This window comes from Microcaecilia unicolor, chromosome 9 (assembly GCF_901765095.1).
Source record: "Microcaecilia unicolor chromosome 9, aMicUni1.1, whole genome shotgun sequence".
In the NCBI taxonomy this organism is placed as follows: domain Eukaryota; kingdom Metazoa; phylum Chordata; class Amphibia; order Gymnophiona; family Siphonopidae; genus Microcaecilia; species Microcaecilia unicolor.
In genome coordinates, this window is record NC_044039.1 from 18,992,960 (window position 1) to 19,012,091 (window position 19,132).

Sequence of the window (19,132 nt, forward strand, 5' to 3'; positions counted from 1 at the left end):
AATGAAGGGTGGTCAGGTAGGGTCTTGATTGGTGTAGTGGGATCAGATCAGGGGCTTGAATCGTTCTACTATTACCCCACGTACTCCACGTCCCCGTACTCTCCCATTCAATATCTACCCACAGATAAAAACTGTCTACCCCATCGCTCACTTGCTATTATTCGATCAGCGTAGTAAGTCCCCTACACCATATCCTTTAGTTTCCACGCCCCAAAGGTGACTGATCTGACCCTGTCTTCCTTTATCTGTTCACAATGTAACCCATAATCGTAATGTAATGTAATGTAAGAAACTGTATTTCCATCATTTACAATGTATTGTAAGCCACACTGAGCCCGCAAATAGGTGGGAAAATGTGGGATACAAATGCAACTAAATAAATAAATAAATAAATACTCCTTGCCATGGAAAGCTGCTGAACTATCTGACTTTTGTTGTTTTTGCAACTACATTCAAAGCAGTTTACATATTATATACAGGAACTTACCCAAAATCACAAGGAGCTGCAGTGGGAATTCCCCAGGATCAAAGTCCACTACACTAACCTACTCCTCCACTAGCAACATTCCATGTAGAATCTCAACTAGGGAAAGGGAAATGGGACTTGATATACTGCCTTTCTGTGGTTTTTGCAACTACATTCAAAACATATAAAGGTACTTATTTGTACCTGGGGCAAGGGAGGGTTAAGTGACTTACCCAGAGTCACAAGTCCGCTGCACTAACCACTAGGCTACTCCTCCACTCCAGTAGTGCAACTGCACTTTAAGTTCAGCTAGTATATGGTAATATATCACGCTCTAGCCGTCCATGTCAGCCATGCCCCATCTCATCCCACGACTCACCTGGATCCCATCCCTACCCTCGCTGGCTGGTTTTCGCATGCAGTAGCTGTTATCACAGGTGTTAGCATGTGGTATCCGTTAGTACAGACCTGAGCTAACTGCTTAGCATGGCTCAGTATACAGGCCCCTTAGAGTCACAGAGGCACAAATAAACATTGCAACCTGAGTACAAACAGAAGGTCTGTGGAGTAGTGGCCTAGTGGTTAGGGTGGTGGACTTTGGTCCTGAGGAACTGAGTTTGATTCCCACTTCAGGCACAGGCAGCTCCTTGTGACTCTGGGCAAGTCACTTAACCCTCCATTGCCCCATGTAAGCCGCATTGAGTCTGCCATGAATGGGAAAGCGCAGGGTACAAATGTAACAATCTATATATATAAAACTCATCCTCAACGTTCTATTGTCTGCTGACGTCACTGAAGCCAAGGTTCGTATGTTCAAAGCTCTGAAGCCAAGAAAATCACAGTCTCTGGGCCCCGCCCTCGCGTCAAATGTTATGACGTTGAGGGCGGAGCACATTCTCACCTCCAACGATCTACTCAGGCCACAAACTCCGGATTTCCACACTGTAGCTCTGCTCCGCCCTGGCGTCAAAACGTGATGATGTCGAGGGCGGGGCACGAAAACCGCCACCCACACAGAGCTACAACGGAAACAACAGCGGTGCACGCCACGAACCAGGTAAAACCGCGACGAGCCATGCAGCCATGAAACCCTTGCTAGCGCCCGTTTCATTGCTCTCAGAAACGGGCCTTTGTTTACTAGTAAATAAATAAAATTCTATTGAGTAAAACCAAAGGCTGCTAATTTGACTGTTGGTGAATAAGCAAAACTAGGGAGTTCTTTCACTAAAGCATAAAGCACAGCCATAGTGGGAAAAGACCAAGGGTCCATCAAGCCCAGCATCCTGTCCATCCTGTCTCTGACAGTGGCCATCCAGGCACTTATTTATTTAGATTTTGATCACTCCTTTTTCAGTAGTAGCTCAGGGTGAGTTACATTCAGGTACATAATCTAGTTTGTACCTGAGGCAATGGAGGGTTAAGTGACTTGCCCAAGGTCACAAGGAGCAGCAGTGGGATTCAAACCGGCCACCTCTGGATTGCAATACCAGTGCTCTAACCACTAGGCCACTCCTCCACTCCACTTAGTACATCCTAGCAGCAGAAATCAGTGCATGTTAAGTGCAAAGGTTGTGAGTTCATTGTTGGAGGTTTCCCAGCATGTCCTCTTGAATGGATATGTGCATTAGCACACAGGGAACCTAGTCGCAATTAGCTTGGCTGCACTTAGCACCTCCTGCTGAACAGGTGGAAGTTAGTGTGCGTTAACTAAGGTCCGCTCACCACATTATGCAGTCCATGCCCATTCTGCACACATGACCCACCTAATTCATGCCCCCTAACACAAGATGCCAGTGGTTCCCAAACCTCGTGGGCTAAAAGCCCACCTTTTTTTTGCTGCTTTTAACTCCTAACCCTTGTTCACTTGTTCAGAACCCTTATTTTATCATCCTCACTTTAATATTCCCTTATCTCTTGTTTGTCCTGTTTGTCCTAATTAGATTGTAAGCTCTGTCGAGCAGGGACTGTGTCTTCATGTTCAAGTGTAGAAATGCTAAGTAGTAGTAGTAGTAGTAGTAGTCTTTGGGATTCCGGAATCTTGCTACTCTTTGGGATTCTGCTCAGAATGTTGCTACTCTTTGGGATTCCGGAATCTTGTTACTCTTTGTCCTTATCTCTTATTTATCCTGTTTGTCTGTCCTAATTAGATTGTAAGCTCTGTCAAGCAGGGACTGTCTCTTCATGTTCAAGTGTAAAGCACTGCGTACGTCCAGTAGCGCTATAGAAATGATAAGTAGTAGGAGGAGGAGGAGGAGAAGGCACCCCAGCCAGTCAGGTTTGCAGGATATCCACAATGACTATTCATGACAGAGATCTGCATGCAATGGAGACAATGAATATTCATTGCGGATATCCTGACAATCTGACTGGCTGGGGTGCCTCCAGGATCAGGTTCGGGAATCACTGCAATGCCCAGTTAACAACATAAATGAGTGCACACAAACCATCGTGCCTCTGCAGTAGCACACTTCTGCTTTAAGTTACACTTTAACAGCTTAACACACTTTAGTACAAGGTGAATGGACACTGACGACAAAACACCGCAAACTCCAAAACATGCACTGGCGTCATTAATGAGCGAAAATTCATTTTTTTTGGAAGCTATCGGTGAAATCAAAGGGGACACATTGACATACACCCAACAGATACATTTGGAAAACCTCTCAAAGGCAAATCCAGAATATAATCCTGGGTATTGTGGTAAATAAACCATACCATACTACCACATTATACTGGGAAAAGTCTTATTTTATTTAAATCGTTTTAGCATTTCTGTCTGTGGATGGGATATGTCCTTAAAGGCTGCTTTTCTTATAAGCATACATTGCCCTCCTTGCCATTGCTAATAAGTGCGGCAGGAATGCAGTGCAGCTCCGACTTTTCCAAAAGTGGAGCTCTGAAGGTCATTTGACTATCACCAATGAATGTATCCATTCAGTGTGAATTAAAAAAAAAGGAAATAGCGCTCCAGTAGTGCCACAGGCTTTTTACGACTGGCAGAGCCTTAGCCTAGTATTTCAACACTTGCAAACATTCAGGAGGCAATTTCCAAACAGGCAGGTACTTGGGCTGCACAGATCTGCAGCTGATTTTCAGAGAATCTGCCCCTTTTAAAAATGAGCTCAAGTAAAAGTGATCTTTCTGCCCGGCAGACATTATTTGCCCCATGTAAGCCGCATTGAGCCTGCCATGAGTGGGAAAGCGCGGGGTAAAAAAAAATTTGTTGGGGGAGGGGGAGGTAAAATAAAACAGAGCATTTTGGAAATCCCATGTACATGCGCTCTCACTCCTCTGACCTAAACACACCCCTGGTACACCTCAACCTGCCTAAAAACATGTATATGTGTAAAACCCTAGCCTATGTTCTCTCAGAGGAAGATAAGAGGCAATTGACAGGTCAGGTTTAAACGGCTTTGAAAAATCACCTCTTTACACTAGGCATGGCCAACCTACCTTCTAGGGATGGACAGTCAGAAAATGTTCATTTCCCCTCCCTCCCCCCTTTCCTATTAATGCATGCATGAAACATCACACATGTATATGCACGTGTGCACTATGCACACATAGCGTGCCCTCTTTGTCACTATATGCAAAATAGTGAACACTCTTATTGGCAAACAACATTCGTTTCAAAGGAAAGCCCATCCCTACTACCTTCCGTCATCAACCCACACAGCTGTCCTGTAGGCAAAACTGCAGCTTTAAGTCAAGGATAAGGGGGGGGGGGGGGGGGGGGGGGAAGGGGAGAGATACAGAAATGCTTGAGAACAGGATTCACAAGTACACCACCACACAACGTTTTGAACCACACTAATTCTCCAAGGCTTGGAAGGATCCCTTTCTTTAACAATGCCATTTTAACCCTTTCTCTTCCAGTCCCACTGATACAAAAGAGAGCCTTGTAACACTGACCGAACGAGAAGGGACGTGATCTGGTAAAGCGTGTGTGTATCCCGAGAACAAAACCTGTATTATTTCTGGAATAAATAACAACACAACCTTCACGTCAAGTTTTGCAACCTAAGGGAAGCGTGCTATTTTGTCCCTGGCTGCTCTCTTGCACGTAGAAACGTTACAGCTTATGCTTGCATGCTGCCAGCCCTTGGCACCCACATGCCAGGGACAAGGAAGCCACTGTACGTTCGAGCATTTCAGCATTGAACCTTACTGCACACTGCCCACAGCGCAAAACAGCCAACTTTTTAAAAAGACGGAGGGGGCTAAACCTGTCCCTGGACAACGAAGGAGTTCTCTGCATACTGGCGGTGGCGATGGAAGCACCCAGCTGGCATCAGTGCCACCCTGCCCGGGCACCTTCCCTTGCTCAAGCCCAGACGCCTAGCTGGACTGAAAGTCGCAAATGAACGGCAATCGAGCTCCTAAACCTTTTGAAAATCCTCACCTGGCGTTTGGCGTCAACATTTCAGCTGCAACCCGATCGCGACACACAACTGCTATCTTTGATCGGCAATAGTTCCCCCCCCCCCCCCCCCCCCCCCCCGTGGATTTCTCCCTTCTACTTCTAGCCACCATGCGTTTATTTTATTTTTCAATAGAATGACCTCTACAAGGAAGCAGCAATCATTTCTCAAGAAGCCCTTCCACAAAACGCAATAAGATAGGATCTGAATTGATAAAGCTCCCTGGCATCTCCTAATTTCTGTGGCCAGCAACACTCCTGTTTTTCTTGCAGAAGCTGCTGTGAGACCACCGCGACAGCAGACTGGAGTGCAACCAGGAAAAAGGGTTGTATAACACCCCCCCCCCCCACCACCACCACCACCACCACCACCACCCCGGTTATTTGTCAGCTGTCAATGAATGATCGCTGAACAAAGTGACACAGGAACCTTGAAACCCAGGTCTCGAAATGAGTTCCTTGATCTGCTGCAGTCAGGTCATAAAAAACACCTCCCTGGACCTTGCAGTATTTTTATTGCATCCCCTGTGTGCAGTGCACACCGGGTTTACAGCACTTCCCCTTAAGCACCGATAAGAATTAAGCACGAGCGAGCTTGCAACACGGACGGATTAACTTGCAAACGCGTTCCATTTTCCCTGGGTCCAGAGAAACAGCCCCGAGAGCTGCAAAGCTTTCCAGGCACGTCCCTGTGCGGTGAATCGCCCCCCAGCAGGCAGGGTTTCCAGCTACTCACTTTTGTCTTCTTCATAAGGAAAGGCAACAGCTATCCAGTCCAGGCAGCGTGTTTAAAATCCGTTTAGATGTGACGGAGCCCCAGCAGCATATTCCAGCTTGTCCGTGCATTGGAGTCCCCGGGGTTGAGAACGTTTCCCCCTCCCTGCTGTGTCTCCCGCGTTGCTCTCAGCACCGTTCTCTCATGTTCTGCGCGGCGATCGCGGGCAAAGCCTAATTTTTATACGGACTTTCTTCCTCCAGCAGCGAGAGAGCTAGACACGCCCCCTTGTGTCGGCTAAGGCGTCAGCCGAGCTGAGCTGGAGCATCCTCCCTCCGGCGGGAGAAGAAAGGAACCCGGTCCGTACCGGAGGAAACGAGTGCCAGGGCTGGATCAGATGCCGCCTTGGGAGGCAGCTTGGCTTCTGAAACCTGCTGGAGTCAGCACGTGGATGGAGACGAAGAACTGGTGCACCTTCCCATGCCCTAATCCCCAAAACTGGCCCGAGTTTCACTTGCAGCAGAATTGGACTTAAAGCGGTGGTTTCAGTCTTTCATGAGTGCAGTATAGCCGACTCCAAGTTGGCTTGTTGGTACCCCCCCTCCTTCCCCCCTAAACTGTCAAAAATTCTAAATGCACACAGCAGAATTTTCTGAGATGGTTATAGCGTTAATCTTTCTTTGTTGGATTAACAAATAGCTCTCTGCAGCTTGAAAAATCATTTGGAATTCTTACTGCTGAAAATTAGCTATGCAAAGCAGGAATTATTCTAGGTTGGCTTAAGCATTAAGCAAGACTAGGCGGTCGCCTAGAGCAGTAGCTTCGGGGGGGGGGGGGGGGGGGTGTAGTAAAGAGCAGCTGCAGTCAAAGCAAAACAATACATTGGGACAGTCACACTCAAAAATCCAGCAATGCATATTTTTTACCTGTAGGAACATTGGACAAATGTATTTGTTTTCTTTTCTTTCTTTTTTTTTTAATTTATTGAAGAACTTTATTTATGCAACAACCAAAAAGGTAAATAACATTAACTGCTTCTCAACCCTCCCCTGGAGGCACAACTTGCCAGTCATGGTTTCAAGATCACCACAATGAAAATGCGTGAGATAGATTTGCATATAATGGATCCTGGCTATATGTAAATTAATCTCATGCAGATTCATTGTGGTGATCCTGAAACCCTGACTAGCAAGGTGTAACCTTCAGGAGAGAGTTGAGAAGCGTTGAAGATAATAAAATTGCTTTTAAAGGCTGCAGTTCAAACAGCATCAACATGCCCTTCATACTTTTAGGATAAACATTTTTATTTATTTGGATTTTTTTGCTCACACCTTTTTCAGTAGTAGCTCAAGGTGAGTTGCAGTCAGGTACACTGGATATTTCTCCGTCCCAGGTGGGCTCATAATCTAAGCTGGTACCTGAGGAAATAGAGCATTAAGTGACTTGCCCAAGATCACAAAGAGCAGCAGTGGCATTTGAACCAGCCACCGCTGGATTGCAAGAGGGTGCTCTAATCTCTAGACCACTCCTCTGCTTGTTGTTCTTTAGGGTTTTACATGGAATGTTGCTACTGTCTGAGATTCTGCATGGAATCTTGTCACTTTAGGATTCCAGAATCTTGATATTCTTTGGGGTTCTACATGGAATGTTGCTATTCTTTGAGATTCTGAATTGAATCTTTATTTATTTAGATTTTGCTCACACCTTTTTCAGTAGTAGCTCAAGGTGAGTTACATTCAGGTACTCTGGATATTTCTCTGTCCCAGGAGGGCTCACAATCTAAGCTTGTACCTGAGGCAATGGAGGGTTAAGTGACTTGCCCAAGATCACAAGGAGCAGCAGTGGGATTTGAACCAGCCACCTCTGGATTTCAAGACTGGTGCTCTAACCATTTACCCCTTGTTATTAAAAAAAAAAGAAACAAACCCTCCACCCCCCTACAACTATACCCACAGAAGCATCGTTAATCAATCTCAGATGGCAAATGAAATTGAATCAGGGGGTTTCAACCTTTGCTTATATCTTAACAGCTCTTTCTTCTCAGGCTTTTCCATATTGTACCATACATTTCCATGCCACTTTTGATGCAGTGGGAATGCAGCAAATTTCCAGGTTCCTGACAATACCACTTTGTTGCCCCAAAGGACTCTTCTGTTTATCAAGAGGACACCAGGATCCCACGGTATCTCCAAGCCCATCCGCCATTGCAAGTTATACTAAATAGCTTTCCAATAGGCTTGAGTCTTGGGAAAAGTCCACCAAAGATGTTCCATGGTCCCCCCCCCCCTATCTCCACAAATAGCCCATTTACCTAGGGGAATCATTTTTGGAAATTGCCCTCATTATTGTGTGTATGTGGTTGACAAGTATGATGTCTTGCGGGGAGGGGGGAAGAAAGTATAGATTAGAGACCTGAAAGATAATTGAGAAGAAGAACGTAAGTCCGACTGAAGGTTCATTTAGAGAGCCGAAAACCCTTGCACTGGCTCTGGGAATAGTGGTGATATTTAATAAATAAAATACAGCTTTTGCTATGATGCCAGTTAACAGTTTGATTTAGCTGACATACACAGCATAGCAAAGCTATATTTTTTTATTGAAAAAATCTTTTATTGCATTACATCAAGAATACAAACAAGAAAAGCACAGAAAAATATAAGAATTGCTTTTACAAGAGAAATAAAGTCAACACATATCTAAATAGAGCACTAGCCCACATCAAGAGGAACCTGGGGGCATACCAAGGAAATTGACAATCAGAAATACGATGTACCTGCAAATCAGTTCACAAGCAATCCTAACTTATCAGACCCAAAACCAACTCCTATGCACTAAAGCAAAAATCATAAAGACATTTTATCACTCAAAAAAGTCTCCAACTGGAGAGATTTTGTTTTAAGTCTTACAGATCGGGGGTGAGTAAATGTTTGGGGCTATGCCCTCTTCCATCCCCCTAGACCCACTCCTACCCCCAATTTGTTTTACCTGAAGCCATGTTTGTCTGCTCAGTCTTTCCCTTCCTTCACCTATGTCTCATCCTTCCTTTCTCCCCTACTGGTCTCTTCGTTGCTATGTCCCACCAAGTCTTTCTCTTTTCTCACCCCTCCATTTCCCTTTGTCCCACACCCACAGTGTCTGTCTCTTCTGTCCTTCATACCACCACCTCTCTCTCTCTCTCTCTCTACCCCCCCCCCCCCCCCCAATCTTACTTCTGCAAGGTTGATCTTTAGTCTCATACAAATAAGTAGCTGTATATAATATGTAAGCCGCATTGAACCTGCTATGAATGGGAACGCGCGGGGTACAAATGTAGCAAACAAAAATACAGGCCACTGCTGCTTCTGGTGAGCCATTGATTGCCTGGCTCACACATGCCAGTACTATTCCCATCCTTCAGCTCATTGTATGTTCAGGTAGCATTGTCCATGCTCTCAGGGGCCCTTTTACTAAGCCGCGTAAGCGTCTATGCGAGCCCAGCATGCGCCAAAATGGAGTTACCGCCCAGCTACTGTGTGACTCTTGCAGTCATTTCATTTTTGGCGCACGTCCGATACACATGTCTCTGAAAAATAATTTTTCGGACACACGTATCGGAAGTGTGCCAAGTAGGTTGGATGAGCCTAGGTCATTACCGCCCAGTTACCGCATGAGTCTTTACCGCTAGGTCAATGGCTGGTGGTAAGGTCACAGACCCAAAACGGACGAGCAGCAATTTTGATTTTGCCGCACATCTATTTTCGGCAAAAAATTTTAAAAGGCCTTTTTTACAGGCGCACTGAAAAATGGATTGGTGTACGCCCAAAAACCCACGCCTACACTACTGCAAGCCATTTTTCAGCACACCTTAGAAAAAGGACCCCTCTCGGTTTGCAATGTAGGAATCTGATGCTTTCTACGCCTGCCATCCTATGTCTTGCCTTCCATCTTAGGTGTTCTTGTACAAAGTAAAGCAAAAATACCTTATGTATAGCTTGAACCTGCCTGTCTCTTCATGACCCTACTACTACTTATCATTTCTAAAGCGCTACTTTAGATTGTAAGCTCTTTGAGCAGGGCCTGTCCTCTTATGTTAAATTGTACAGCGCTGCGTAACCCTAGTAGCACTTTAGAAATGTTAAGTAGTACTAGACATACGCAGCGCTGTACACTTGACAGAGCTTACAATCTAATTAGGACAGACAGACAAACAGGATAATTAAGGGATAAGGACAAAGAGAAGCATGATTCTGGAATCCCAAAGAATAGCAAGATTCCGTGCAGAATCCCAAAGAGTAGCAAGATTCCGGAATCCCAAAGACTACTACTACTTATCATTTCTATAGCACTACTAGATGTACGCAGCACTGTACACTTGAACATGAAGAGACAGTCCCTGCTCAATAGAGCTTACAATCTAATCAGGACAGACAAACAGGACAATTAAGGGAAAAGGACAAAGAGAAGCAAGATTCCGGAATCCCAAAGAGTAGCAGATTCCGTGCAGAATCCCAAAGAGTAGCAAGATTCCGGAATCCCAAAGACTACTACTACTTATCATTTCTATAGCACTACTAGACGTACGCAGCACTGTACACTTGAACATGAAGAGACAGTCCCTGCTCGATAGAGCTTACAATCTAATCAGGACAGACAAACAGGACAATTAAGGGATAAGGACAAAGAGAAGCAAGATTCCAGAATCCCAAAGAGTAGCAGATTCCGTGCAGAATCCCAAACAGTAGCAAGATTCCGGAATCCCAAAGACTACTACAACTTATCATTTCTAAAGCGCTACTAGACGTATGCAGCGCTGTACACTTGAACATGAAGACACAGTCCCTGCTCGACAGAGCTTACAATCTAATTAGGACAGACAAACAGGACAAACAAGAGATAAGAGAATATTAAAGCATTAGGAGACAAACCACTAGACAGAATGAACTGAGAGTTTAGAGTTTATCCTTTCCCACTGAATATCAGCTGGCACCAGCATAACTTCAAAATACTGGCCTGGAGCTGCTGTGTTCTCTCCTCCCTCTTCCCACCAATGAACAATGCCACCCCCCCCCCCCCAACCTACCCCTCCATTCCCTGATAGTCAACTGGTCTTTGAGACAGGAACAATACCCATGCCAGCTCTGGTGTCAAAATGGCTGCAGCAACCTCTCGCACAGTCTTACTGCACTACTACAAGCCTGCTGTTTCAAAGAGCACTTGACCGCCAAGGAATGGCAAGGTAGGCCCAGGGGGTCCTACTGGAGGGGTAACATTGTTCATTGGGGGAGGGGAGGAAGGGAAGAAGGCGGACCACTATTCTTTGGAGTATGGACGTAGCTTATTCCCATCTCATGCGGGTCCAAACTGAACGGGACTTGCATAAGTCCTGCAACCAGGAGCAGTCTGGTCAGATCCAGATGTTCAATGCTGATGCCTAGACAGAAAAAAATGTTAAAAAAAAACAAAAATCAAGTTTTCTAGAGAATATTTGGGTTGATCTATGAGGATTTGCGCCTCAGCCATTCTGTTGGATGAACATTGCAATATCATGTTCGTATGGTGAGAGCAGCATTAATATCTGAGGATCCCCAGAACAGAAGAATGTAGGTAGTACATCAAAATGACTATTTGAAAGTGTGATAAGATGAATAATGGTTAAAGGAATTGAACTTAGTTGATTGGAAGAATATATTGTTGTTTGGGACAAAATATATGTGATATTGATGCCTAGACATAGCATTAAATATCCAGGTCTAAGCTGGTGACGGTCAGCGCATAAACAATTGCTGACCACCGTTGGCTGAATATTGATCAGACTATGACTTCATGTGTGGCACATCATTGCCAGTGTAGTCTGGTTTTAATTCCATTAATTCAGGTCTTACCCAGGACCTGGGAATCATGGAGACTGGTGCAAAATATATGTTAGAAGTTTTTTGGTTGTTGCTGTGGCAAAATTGATGGTGTTATGTCTTTTAAAATGTCCAGATATTTGGGATTCCAATTGACATTGCTCTAAAGTGTTCCAAGCATAACTGGTATTTAATATCAATTTTTTCTTCTTCTACTTCAATTTGTAAATCACAGTATTTTGTTATTTTTCCAGCTGTTTTTCATCAATTGTATTTATTATTATTATTACATTTCTTTCCTGCCTTGAAGCCCAAAAGTGCAAGAGAAAACTGATGGAAAATAACAGCAAAGAAAAAAACCCCAAAATAAAAATCCCTTAGGAATAAATTCAGGAAAAATAAAAAGGAATGTTAAAGATTGTTTTAACTGCCAACTGAGATTTCACGAAAGAATATTGTTCTAAGTGCTGCAGCTTTTCTAAGAGGGGTAGAGGAGAGAACGTTATGATTTTTGAATTCAAAGGCTGCTTTTTTTTCCTCTCTCTCTCTCTCTCTCCTGGGATCTCTTAATTCAGTACCTCCGCAGAGGAGATTTGAGCCCTAGACTTTTTTTTATCATCAAGAATTATGCTATTAATAAACTGCTGTCAACTAATTAAACAGTTACAGCACACAGATTCTAAGGGCCTCTTTTACTAAACCGTGCTAGCGATTCCCGGCACGGCAAATGCGCCACAACCCATTCCTTTTGAATGTGCTGTGTTGCATTTGCCGTGTAGGAACCACTAGCACGGTTTAGTAAAATAGGTCCTAAATAAATAACATCAAGGCTGCTTTAACCACTTATGGGACCCCAGGCAAACTTTTTAATTAAGGATGGTCCCCTTGTTGGCATTGTTCCCTGTCTTCCTAACTTACAAGTTGTTCATCTCTGGAACTACCTTGGAGCCCACGGAAACATTAGAGCCATGACCACAAGAAGAAAATTCGAGAACAAAAGGTAGCGTGATCAACACGACACTTCCAAAAAACCAAGGAGATGAATAGTTTAAAAAAAGTACTTTAATGTAGGATGAGACTCAACACGGCACCCTGTTTCGGTGAACAACACCTGCCTCAGGAGTCTTAGGGGCTCTTTTGCTAAGGCGTGCTCACATTTTTAGTGCGTTGGAGACATCCATACAGTGGTGTGCAAGAAGTCCCAGCTTGCTGCTCAAAGCCAGAAACAAGCAGTGGGGTGTGGTGGCAGTCCATAGCATGCCTATACGAGGTGGAGAGAGAGGGGCATGTGTTGTCCCCCCAGTCCACCCATGCCCCCCCCCCCACCCCAAATTGCAGGGCTGGCTATGCACAGAGAGAGAGAGAGAGAGAGAGAGAGAGAGAGCCTGTTGTTAAAAATTTACCAGCACACCCCTGCATCCATAGGAATGCATCGGTGTCTCTAAAGTTTAGCGTGCCCACAATTTTAGTGCGCGCTAAAAACGTGAGCGCGCCTTAGTAAAAGGGGGCCTTAAGTTGTCAATGCCGGTAAAAAGTACAAACCGAATAAAGCCTTTTAAAAGGCTGATGATGGGTAAGCATACCAGGCACGTGGGTAAAAGGAAAAAAAAAAACGAAACTGTGAGGATAATCAAATGCAATAACTGCCCAACAGAAAAATCGCTGAGTCAACAATAAAGCAAAGAAGGAAATATATAAATGATAGAATCCCCCTCCCCCCAATATATATATATATATGATAGACTCAAGCCTGAAATTCTTACTTTAAAAGAGTTTTATAAAGAAGGAAGGAGTGTGATAGCTGTGTTAGTCCACTCTTAAGGTTATCAATAGAAATCAAACAAATAAAACAGGAAAAGAAAATAAGATGATACCTTTTTTATTGGACATAACTTAATACATTTCTTGATTAGCTTTCGAAGGTTGCCCTTCTTCGTCAGATCGGAAATAAGCAAATGTGCTAGCTGACAGTGTATATAAGTGAAAACATTCAAGCATTACTATGACAGTCTGACAGGGTGGGAGGATGGGGGTGGGTCGGAGGTATGCATAGGGACATCAAAGCATATCATTGATATTCTAACAGGATGGGTGTGGATAGGTGAGGGATGGGGTGATCAACGGAGACATACAGCTTTATGGTTTATAATGGGCTAGGAACCCCAGATCCTTGTTAAGTCCTTTCTGTTGGGTGTTAAAATATTAAATCATTCTGACTTCAAAGGTCTTACGTTCTTGTATGGTTTTAAAGAAGGAAAGAGCTCTAAGATACAATGTATATACAGAGCTAAACGGATCAAAAAGATCCTCTCTTCATCATTTGCCATAAGAAAACCTTCTAGAATGGAGTACTATCCACAAAAATACTTTTTAATTAAGCGTGGTATTCAAATTAATGAATCTTTTCTAAAGTACTACCATTGCAATGATAATCTCAGACTCAGCTACCATCTGGTGAGCATAAATGAAAAAAGACACTTATCTTGGTTCAAGTGCCAATTGACTTTTCCTGCGTCCGTGCCTGTTTAATAGGTCCGAGTACAGCTGGTTCGCTGCTCTCTGTGTCTGCAGTCTTCGCCCTACTGCCCCAAGCCGACGGTGGCCAGCGTTTCGCGCTGCTGCATCAGGGTCTTAGAGGCAGGGTTCTGCTGCAAGTAAAACAGACACCACAATGCAAATTCCATATTTTTAGCTGGTATTATATCGCTCACATTACTTCACAATTACCTTTGCACTGCCTAGGAGCAACCACATAAGCTTGCTCTACGGCGTCATTCGCGACATGTAACGCCTTACTGCTCTTTTCCATAAATACTGGCACTGACGTCAGACGCTGTCGAAATCCCAGGCTATCACTGCTAATACCTCTCAGATTCAAAAAAAATTGGCTCCATTCAATGTGTATGTTTAAACCTGTAGGTTCAAGAGAACGGAGTCAGTGTATCCATTTCTGCTCTTGTTGGAGTAAAGCACGGCGGTAATCTCCTCCCCTCCTAGAGCAAAAGACTCATTGCAATACTGAACACTTAAAATCAAAGAAGGAAATAATACCATGTTCCTTTCAGGACTCAAGTCAAAAGTGGAGCCATGTGGCACCCACAAAATATGGGTCCGTAGACAGTATCGGAAAAGTTGGAAGAGAGTTTTACGAGCGGCTTTGGCCGTCCTGCTCTCCAAGCAGAATTTACCTATGGGTGCCCTGTTATGGAGGGCTCTGGCATCTATCCATTTTGAAACCACTCCAAAACCACAGCGTCACACTTACTGTGTACAACAATGGATACCAGGGGCGTAGCCAGACAGCCAATTTTGGGTGGGCCTGAGCCTAAAATGGATGGGCATGGAATTCAACCCCTCCTGCCCCCCCTCCGCTCTGCTGTCTGCTCTCCCCCTATCTTCAAACACAAATATTAAATACCTGAGCTGGTGGGGATCCCCAGACTGCACCAGCTGAAGATTTCTTCCTCCTTGGGCAGCCGTTGCTCTTCCAAACAGTAGATGGCAGCACTTGACTTGAGCTGACAGCGCTGCCAGTAGCCTGTTCATGCTCAGTGCTTCCGCCTAGTGAAAACTGAGCATATGCAGAGGGGCTGGTGTGTGGTGCTAGCTGCCGTTTGGAAGAGCACTGGCTGCCTGATGAGAGGAAATCTTTAGCTGTGGGGTTTGAGGATTCCCACCAGCCACAGCAAGACAGCCACAACTTTGGGTGGGTCTGAGTACAATTTGGGTGGCACCTGTAGCTACACCACTGATGGATACAGGAACATGTGTAGCCCTGAATTAAATAAGAATCACTCAACATCTAAAGTGGAGAAAAAGGGGGTTCAGTAACGCCACCCAGCCAGCCCGAGATAATCAGACTATAAGGCGTGGGCCCGGCGCAACATCATATAGTCCCCCAAAAAACTCCACACTCAGTCGAATGTCCGAAAAATCCAAGGTAGACAAATGCCTATATCCGGAGTAGTGAGATCACAGAGTGAATCTATATCACGGAATGTATCTATATTATCTACTTTACTATTTAGTGCTCTGATGATGCTACAGATCACTTATCTTAAACTAGCCGTTAAGCCCGTTAAAACGGGCGAGATTTGTGTTTTGCAAAATGTAATAATTCTCACCTCCATCCATCCATGTACAGCAAACCTCCTCTCTCCCCTGCCCTCCCCTCCCCCAAACCATGTCCAGCAACCCTGCTCTCTCCCCTGCCCTCCTCCCATGTCCAGCAGCCGTCCTGTATCCCCTGGCTCTCTCCCCCCCCCCCCGTCCAGCAACCCTGCTCTCTCCCCTGCCCTCCCCCCATGTCCAGCAGCCCTCCTCTCTCCCCTGGCCTCACCCCTTCCACCGATCCTCCCCCCCATATCCAGCAACCCTTTTCTTTCCCTTGGCCTCCCCCCTCCCCCCATATCCAGCAACCCTCCTCTCTGCCCTGCTCTCACCCCATGTCCAGCAACCCTGCTCTCTCCCCTGCCCTCCCCCCATGTCCAGCAGCCGTCCTGTATCCCCTGGCTCTCTCCCCCCCCCCCCCCCGTCCAGCAACCCTGCTCTCTCCCCTGCCCTCCCCCCATGTCCAGCAGCCCTCCTCTCTCCCCTGGCCTCACCCCTTCCACCGATCCTCCCCCCCATATCCAGCAACCCTCTTCTTTCTCTTGGCCTCCCCCCATATCCAGCAACCCTCCTCTCTGCCCTGCTCTCACCCCATGTCCAGCAACCATGCCCTCTCCCCCCTGCCCTCCCCCCATGTCCAGCTACCCTCCTCGCCGCCGCTCCCTCCCCTGTCCGTGCCGGGCCCCCTGCACTGATCTGACAGCGCCTCTCACCTCCGTGTGAAAGCTCTGCTGCTGCCTGCAGCGCTTCCACACGGAGGTGAGAGGCGCTGTCAGGTCAGTGCAGGGGGCCCGATACGGAGGGGGGCGGGAGCAGCGGCAGGGATGGGGGGAGGGTGGAGGTTGGTGCGCGCGATGTTCGTTTCCAGGCTCCAGCGGCAGCGGCAGCGTCCGACAGTCCGACTCCATTTCCCTCTCTGTTCCGCCCTCTGACGTCATCACGTCGACGCGAGGGCGGGACAGAGAGGGAAGTCTCTACTGCGCATTTGCAGGAGAGTCGGTCACTTGCGATTTATATGTTTGATGCCGACCACAATGGTGTTGCACTCTCAGTCTCAGTCTATCCTTTTTGCCCATAGATAAATGGCGTCTCTGAATAACAGAATAAGTGCCAAAAAGAAAGTGCTGAGTATCGTTCTGACATATGACGAATGGCATCTGCTGTGTCAAAAAACTCATAGAATTTCTTTGGATAATTTTTGTATTCAGACGATTATACAAATAAATTGTTTATATAAACTTTATACAACTCATAAGCTTTGCTAACCAAAAGCCAGAAAGAAAGTTCACTCCTGGGTGATCCATGCTGTTAACTGATTATTTTCAAGGGAGGACACATCCTAAATTAAAATTCCTTACTTCTTAATTTATTTTCTGGAGTCCTGGTTTCTGTCCACCTTGCTGACTTGTGTTGTGACCTTTGGTGAGTTACAGTGTCTCAGACTACCCCCGGGAGGATCAGAGACACCGGGGATGTGAGGAAGAATTCGACAGAAAAAAAAAAGTTACTGCAAAGATTATTTGCTATCTTAAGTTTGGTTTTGTTTGGGCTTTTTTTTTTCTACCACAAAGAACATCTGTCATGTGGGACTGAGCAGACACAATTCAACAAATTTGACTTTGAGCCTCCTGCAATATATTTATCCTGCAAAATGCCTCAATATTCCAAATGATAACGAGCTAATTTATTGCACAAAGTATCCAGTGGAGGAGTGGCCTAGTGGTTAGGTGGTGGACTTTGGTCCTGGGGAACTGAGTTCCATTCCCACTTCAGGCACAGGCAGCTCCTTGTGACTCTGGGCAAGTCGCTTAACCCTCCATTGCCCCAGGTACAAATAAGTACCTGTATATACCATGTAAACCCCACAGAAAAGCAGCATATCAAGTCCCAGTTCCCTTTCCCTATTTCAGATTCTGCATGGAATGTTGCTACTATTGAGATTCTGTTGCTACTATTGAGATTCTGTTGCTACTATTTGAGATTCTACATGGAATGTTAATGTTGCTATTCCACTAGCAACATTCCATGTAGAAGCCTGCCCTTGCAGCCGCGCAGGCTACTGTTTCTGTGAGTGTGAGTCTGACGTCCTGCACGTACGTACAGGACGTCAGACTCACAGAAGCAGAAGCCTGTGCGGCCACATTGGTGATCTGCAAGGGCCGACTTCTACATGGAACAGCAACATTCCATGTAGAATCTCAAATAGTAGCAACAGTGGAGGAGTGGCCTAGTGGTTAGGGTGGTGGACTTTGGTCCTGAGGAACTGAGTTCGATTCCCACTTCAGGCACAGGCAGCTCCTTGTGACTCTGGGCAAGTCACTTAACCCTCCATTGCCGCATTGAGCCTGCCACGAGTGGGAAAGTGCAGGGTACAAATGTAACAAAAAAATAAATCCAGTTTAATTATGCACTATATAATATCATGTAGTTGCTATGCAATACAGCCCATAGGTATGTTATAACAAAGAGTCCTGATGTAGCAGTTCTTGAATATCTGTGTATGGTAAATCCTTGTATAATAGTTTATGAAACCTCTTGTTTGCAGACACACTTGTAAACTATGGTCCTTGTATATAAATTGTGCTATTCTCTGCACAAAAGTTCACTTATATTTTAGCACTGAGGGGCCCTTTTACTAAGCCGCGGAAGCACCTACTTGCAGGGCCACCGAGAGACTGAACCAGGCCCGGGGCAGAGCTGCTGGCCCCCCCCCCCTGGATCGCTGTCACCCACCCCACACAATCCAATTACCTTTGCTGGCGGTGATCCCGAGAACCCGCCGGCAGAAAATGTGCTCCTTCCGCGCTGCTCTTCTGTCAACTGCCTGCCCCTGCGGTTGCTTTTCCTCTCAGGTGCATGCACGCTATGCCATTTTTGGACTTTTTTTGCTTTATGAGCCTCATAGTGGTAATGAGGTCCTGAATATTGTAAATTCATTTCACATTAGATTCAGCTCTGACTCGTGAAGCCCAAATTAATAATTTATATAATTACTAGTAAAAAAAAAAGCCCGTTTCTGACACAAATGAAACGGGCGCTAGCAAGGTTTTCCTCGGAATGTGTATGTTTGAGAGAGTGTGTGTGAGAGTGACTGTGTTGGAGAGAGTGAATGTGCGAGTGTGTGTGTGTGACAGAGGGAGAGAGAGAGTGAGACTGGGTGCGAGTGTGTCTGTGTGAGAGAGAGTGTGTGTGTGAGCATGAGAGTGTGTGCCAGGGCCCACCCTCCCTCCCAGTTCCAGGGTCCTCCCTCCCTCCCGCCCTCTGAGTTCCAGGGTTGCCTCCCTCCCTCCGAGTTCCAGGGTTATTGTCCCCCTCCCTCCCTCCCTCCGAGTTCCAGGGCCGTCCCCTCCCTCCCTCCCTGCCTCCGAGTTCCAGGGTCATCCCCTCCCTGCCTCCCTCCGAGTTTCAGGGTCCCCTCCCTCCCCTGCATTCATCCATATGCAGGCAACACCCTCTGTGCCCTGGCCCCTCCATCCATCCATGTTCAGCATCTCTCCCCTGCCCCCTCCACCTCCCTCCGAGTTCCAGGCCCCCCTCCCTCCGTGTTCCAGTGTCCCCCCTCCCTCCCTCCTATTTCCAGGGTCCACCCTCCC

General features: G+C 46.0%; 1 protein-coding gene across 1 annotated transcript in view; it reads right to left on the reverse strand.

The window, feature by feature from the left end:
* Positions 1-5,842, reverse strand: part of KITLG (KIT ligand) — a 149,687-nt gene extending 143,845 nt beyond the window's left edge. The window contains exon 1 of the mRNA XM_030214993.1: positions 5,623-5,842. Coding sequence (XP_030070853.1) covers positions 5,623-5,637 — 15 coding nt within the window. The 5' untranslated portion in view covers positions 5,638-5,842. The remainder of the gene's footprint in view (positions 1-5,622) is intronic.
* Between the last annotated feature and the right edge of the window lie 13,290 nt (positions 5,843-19,132).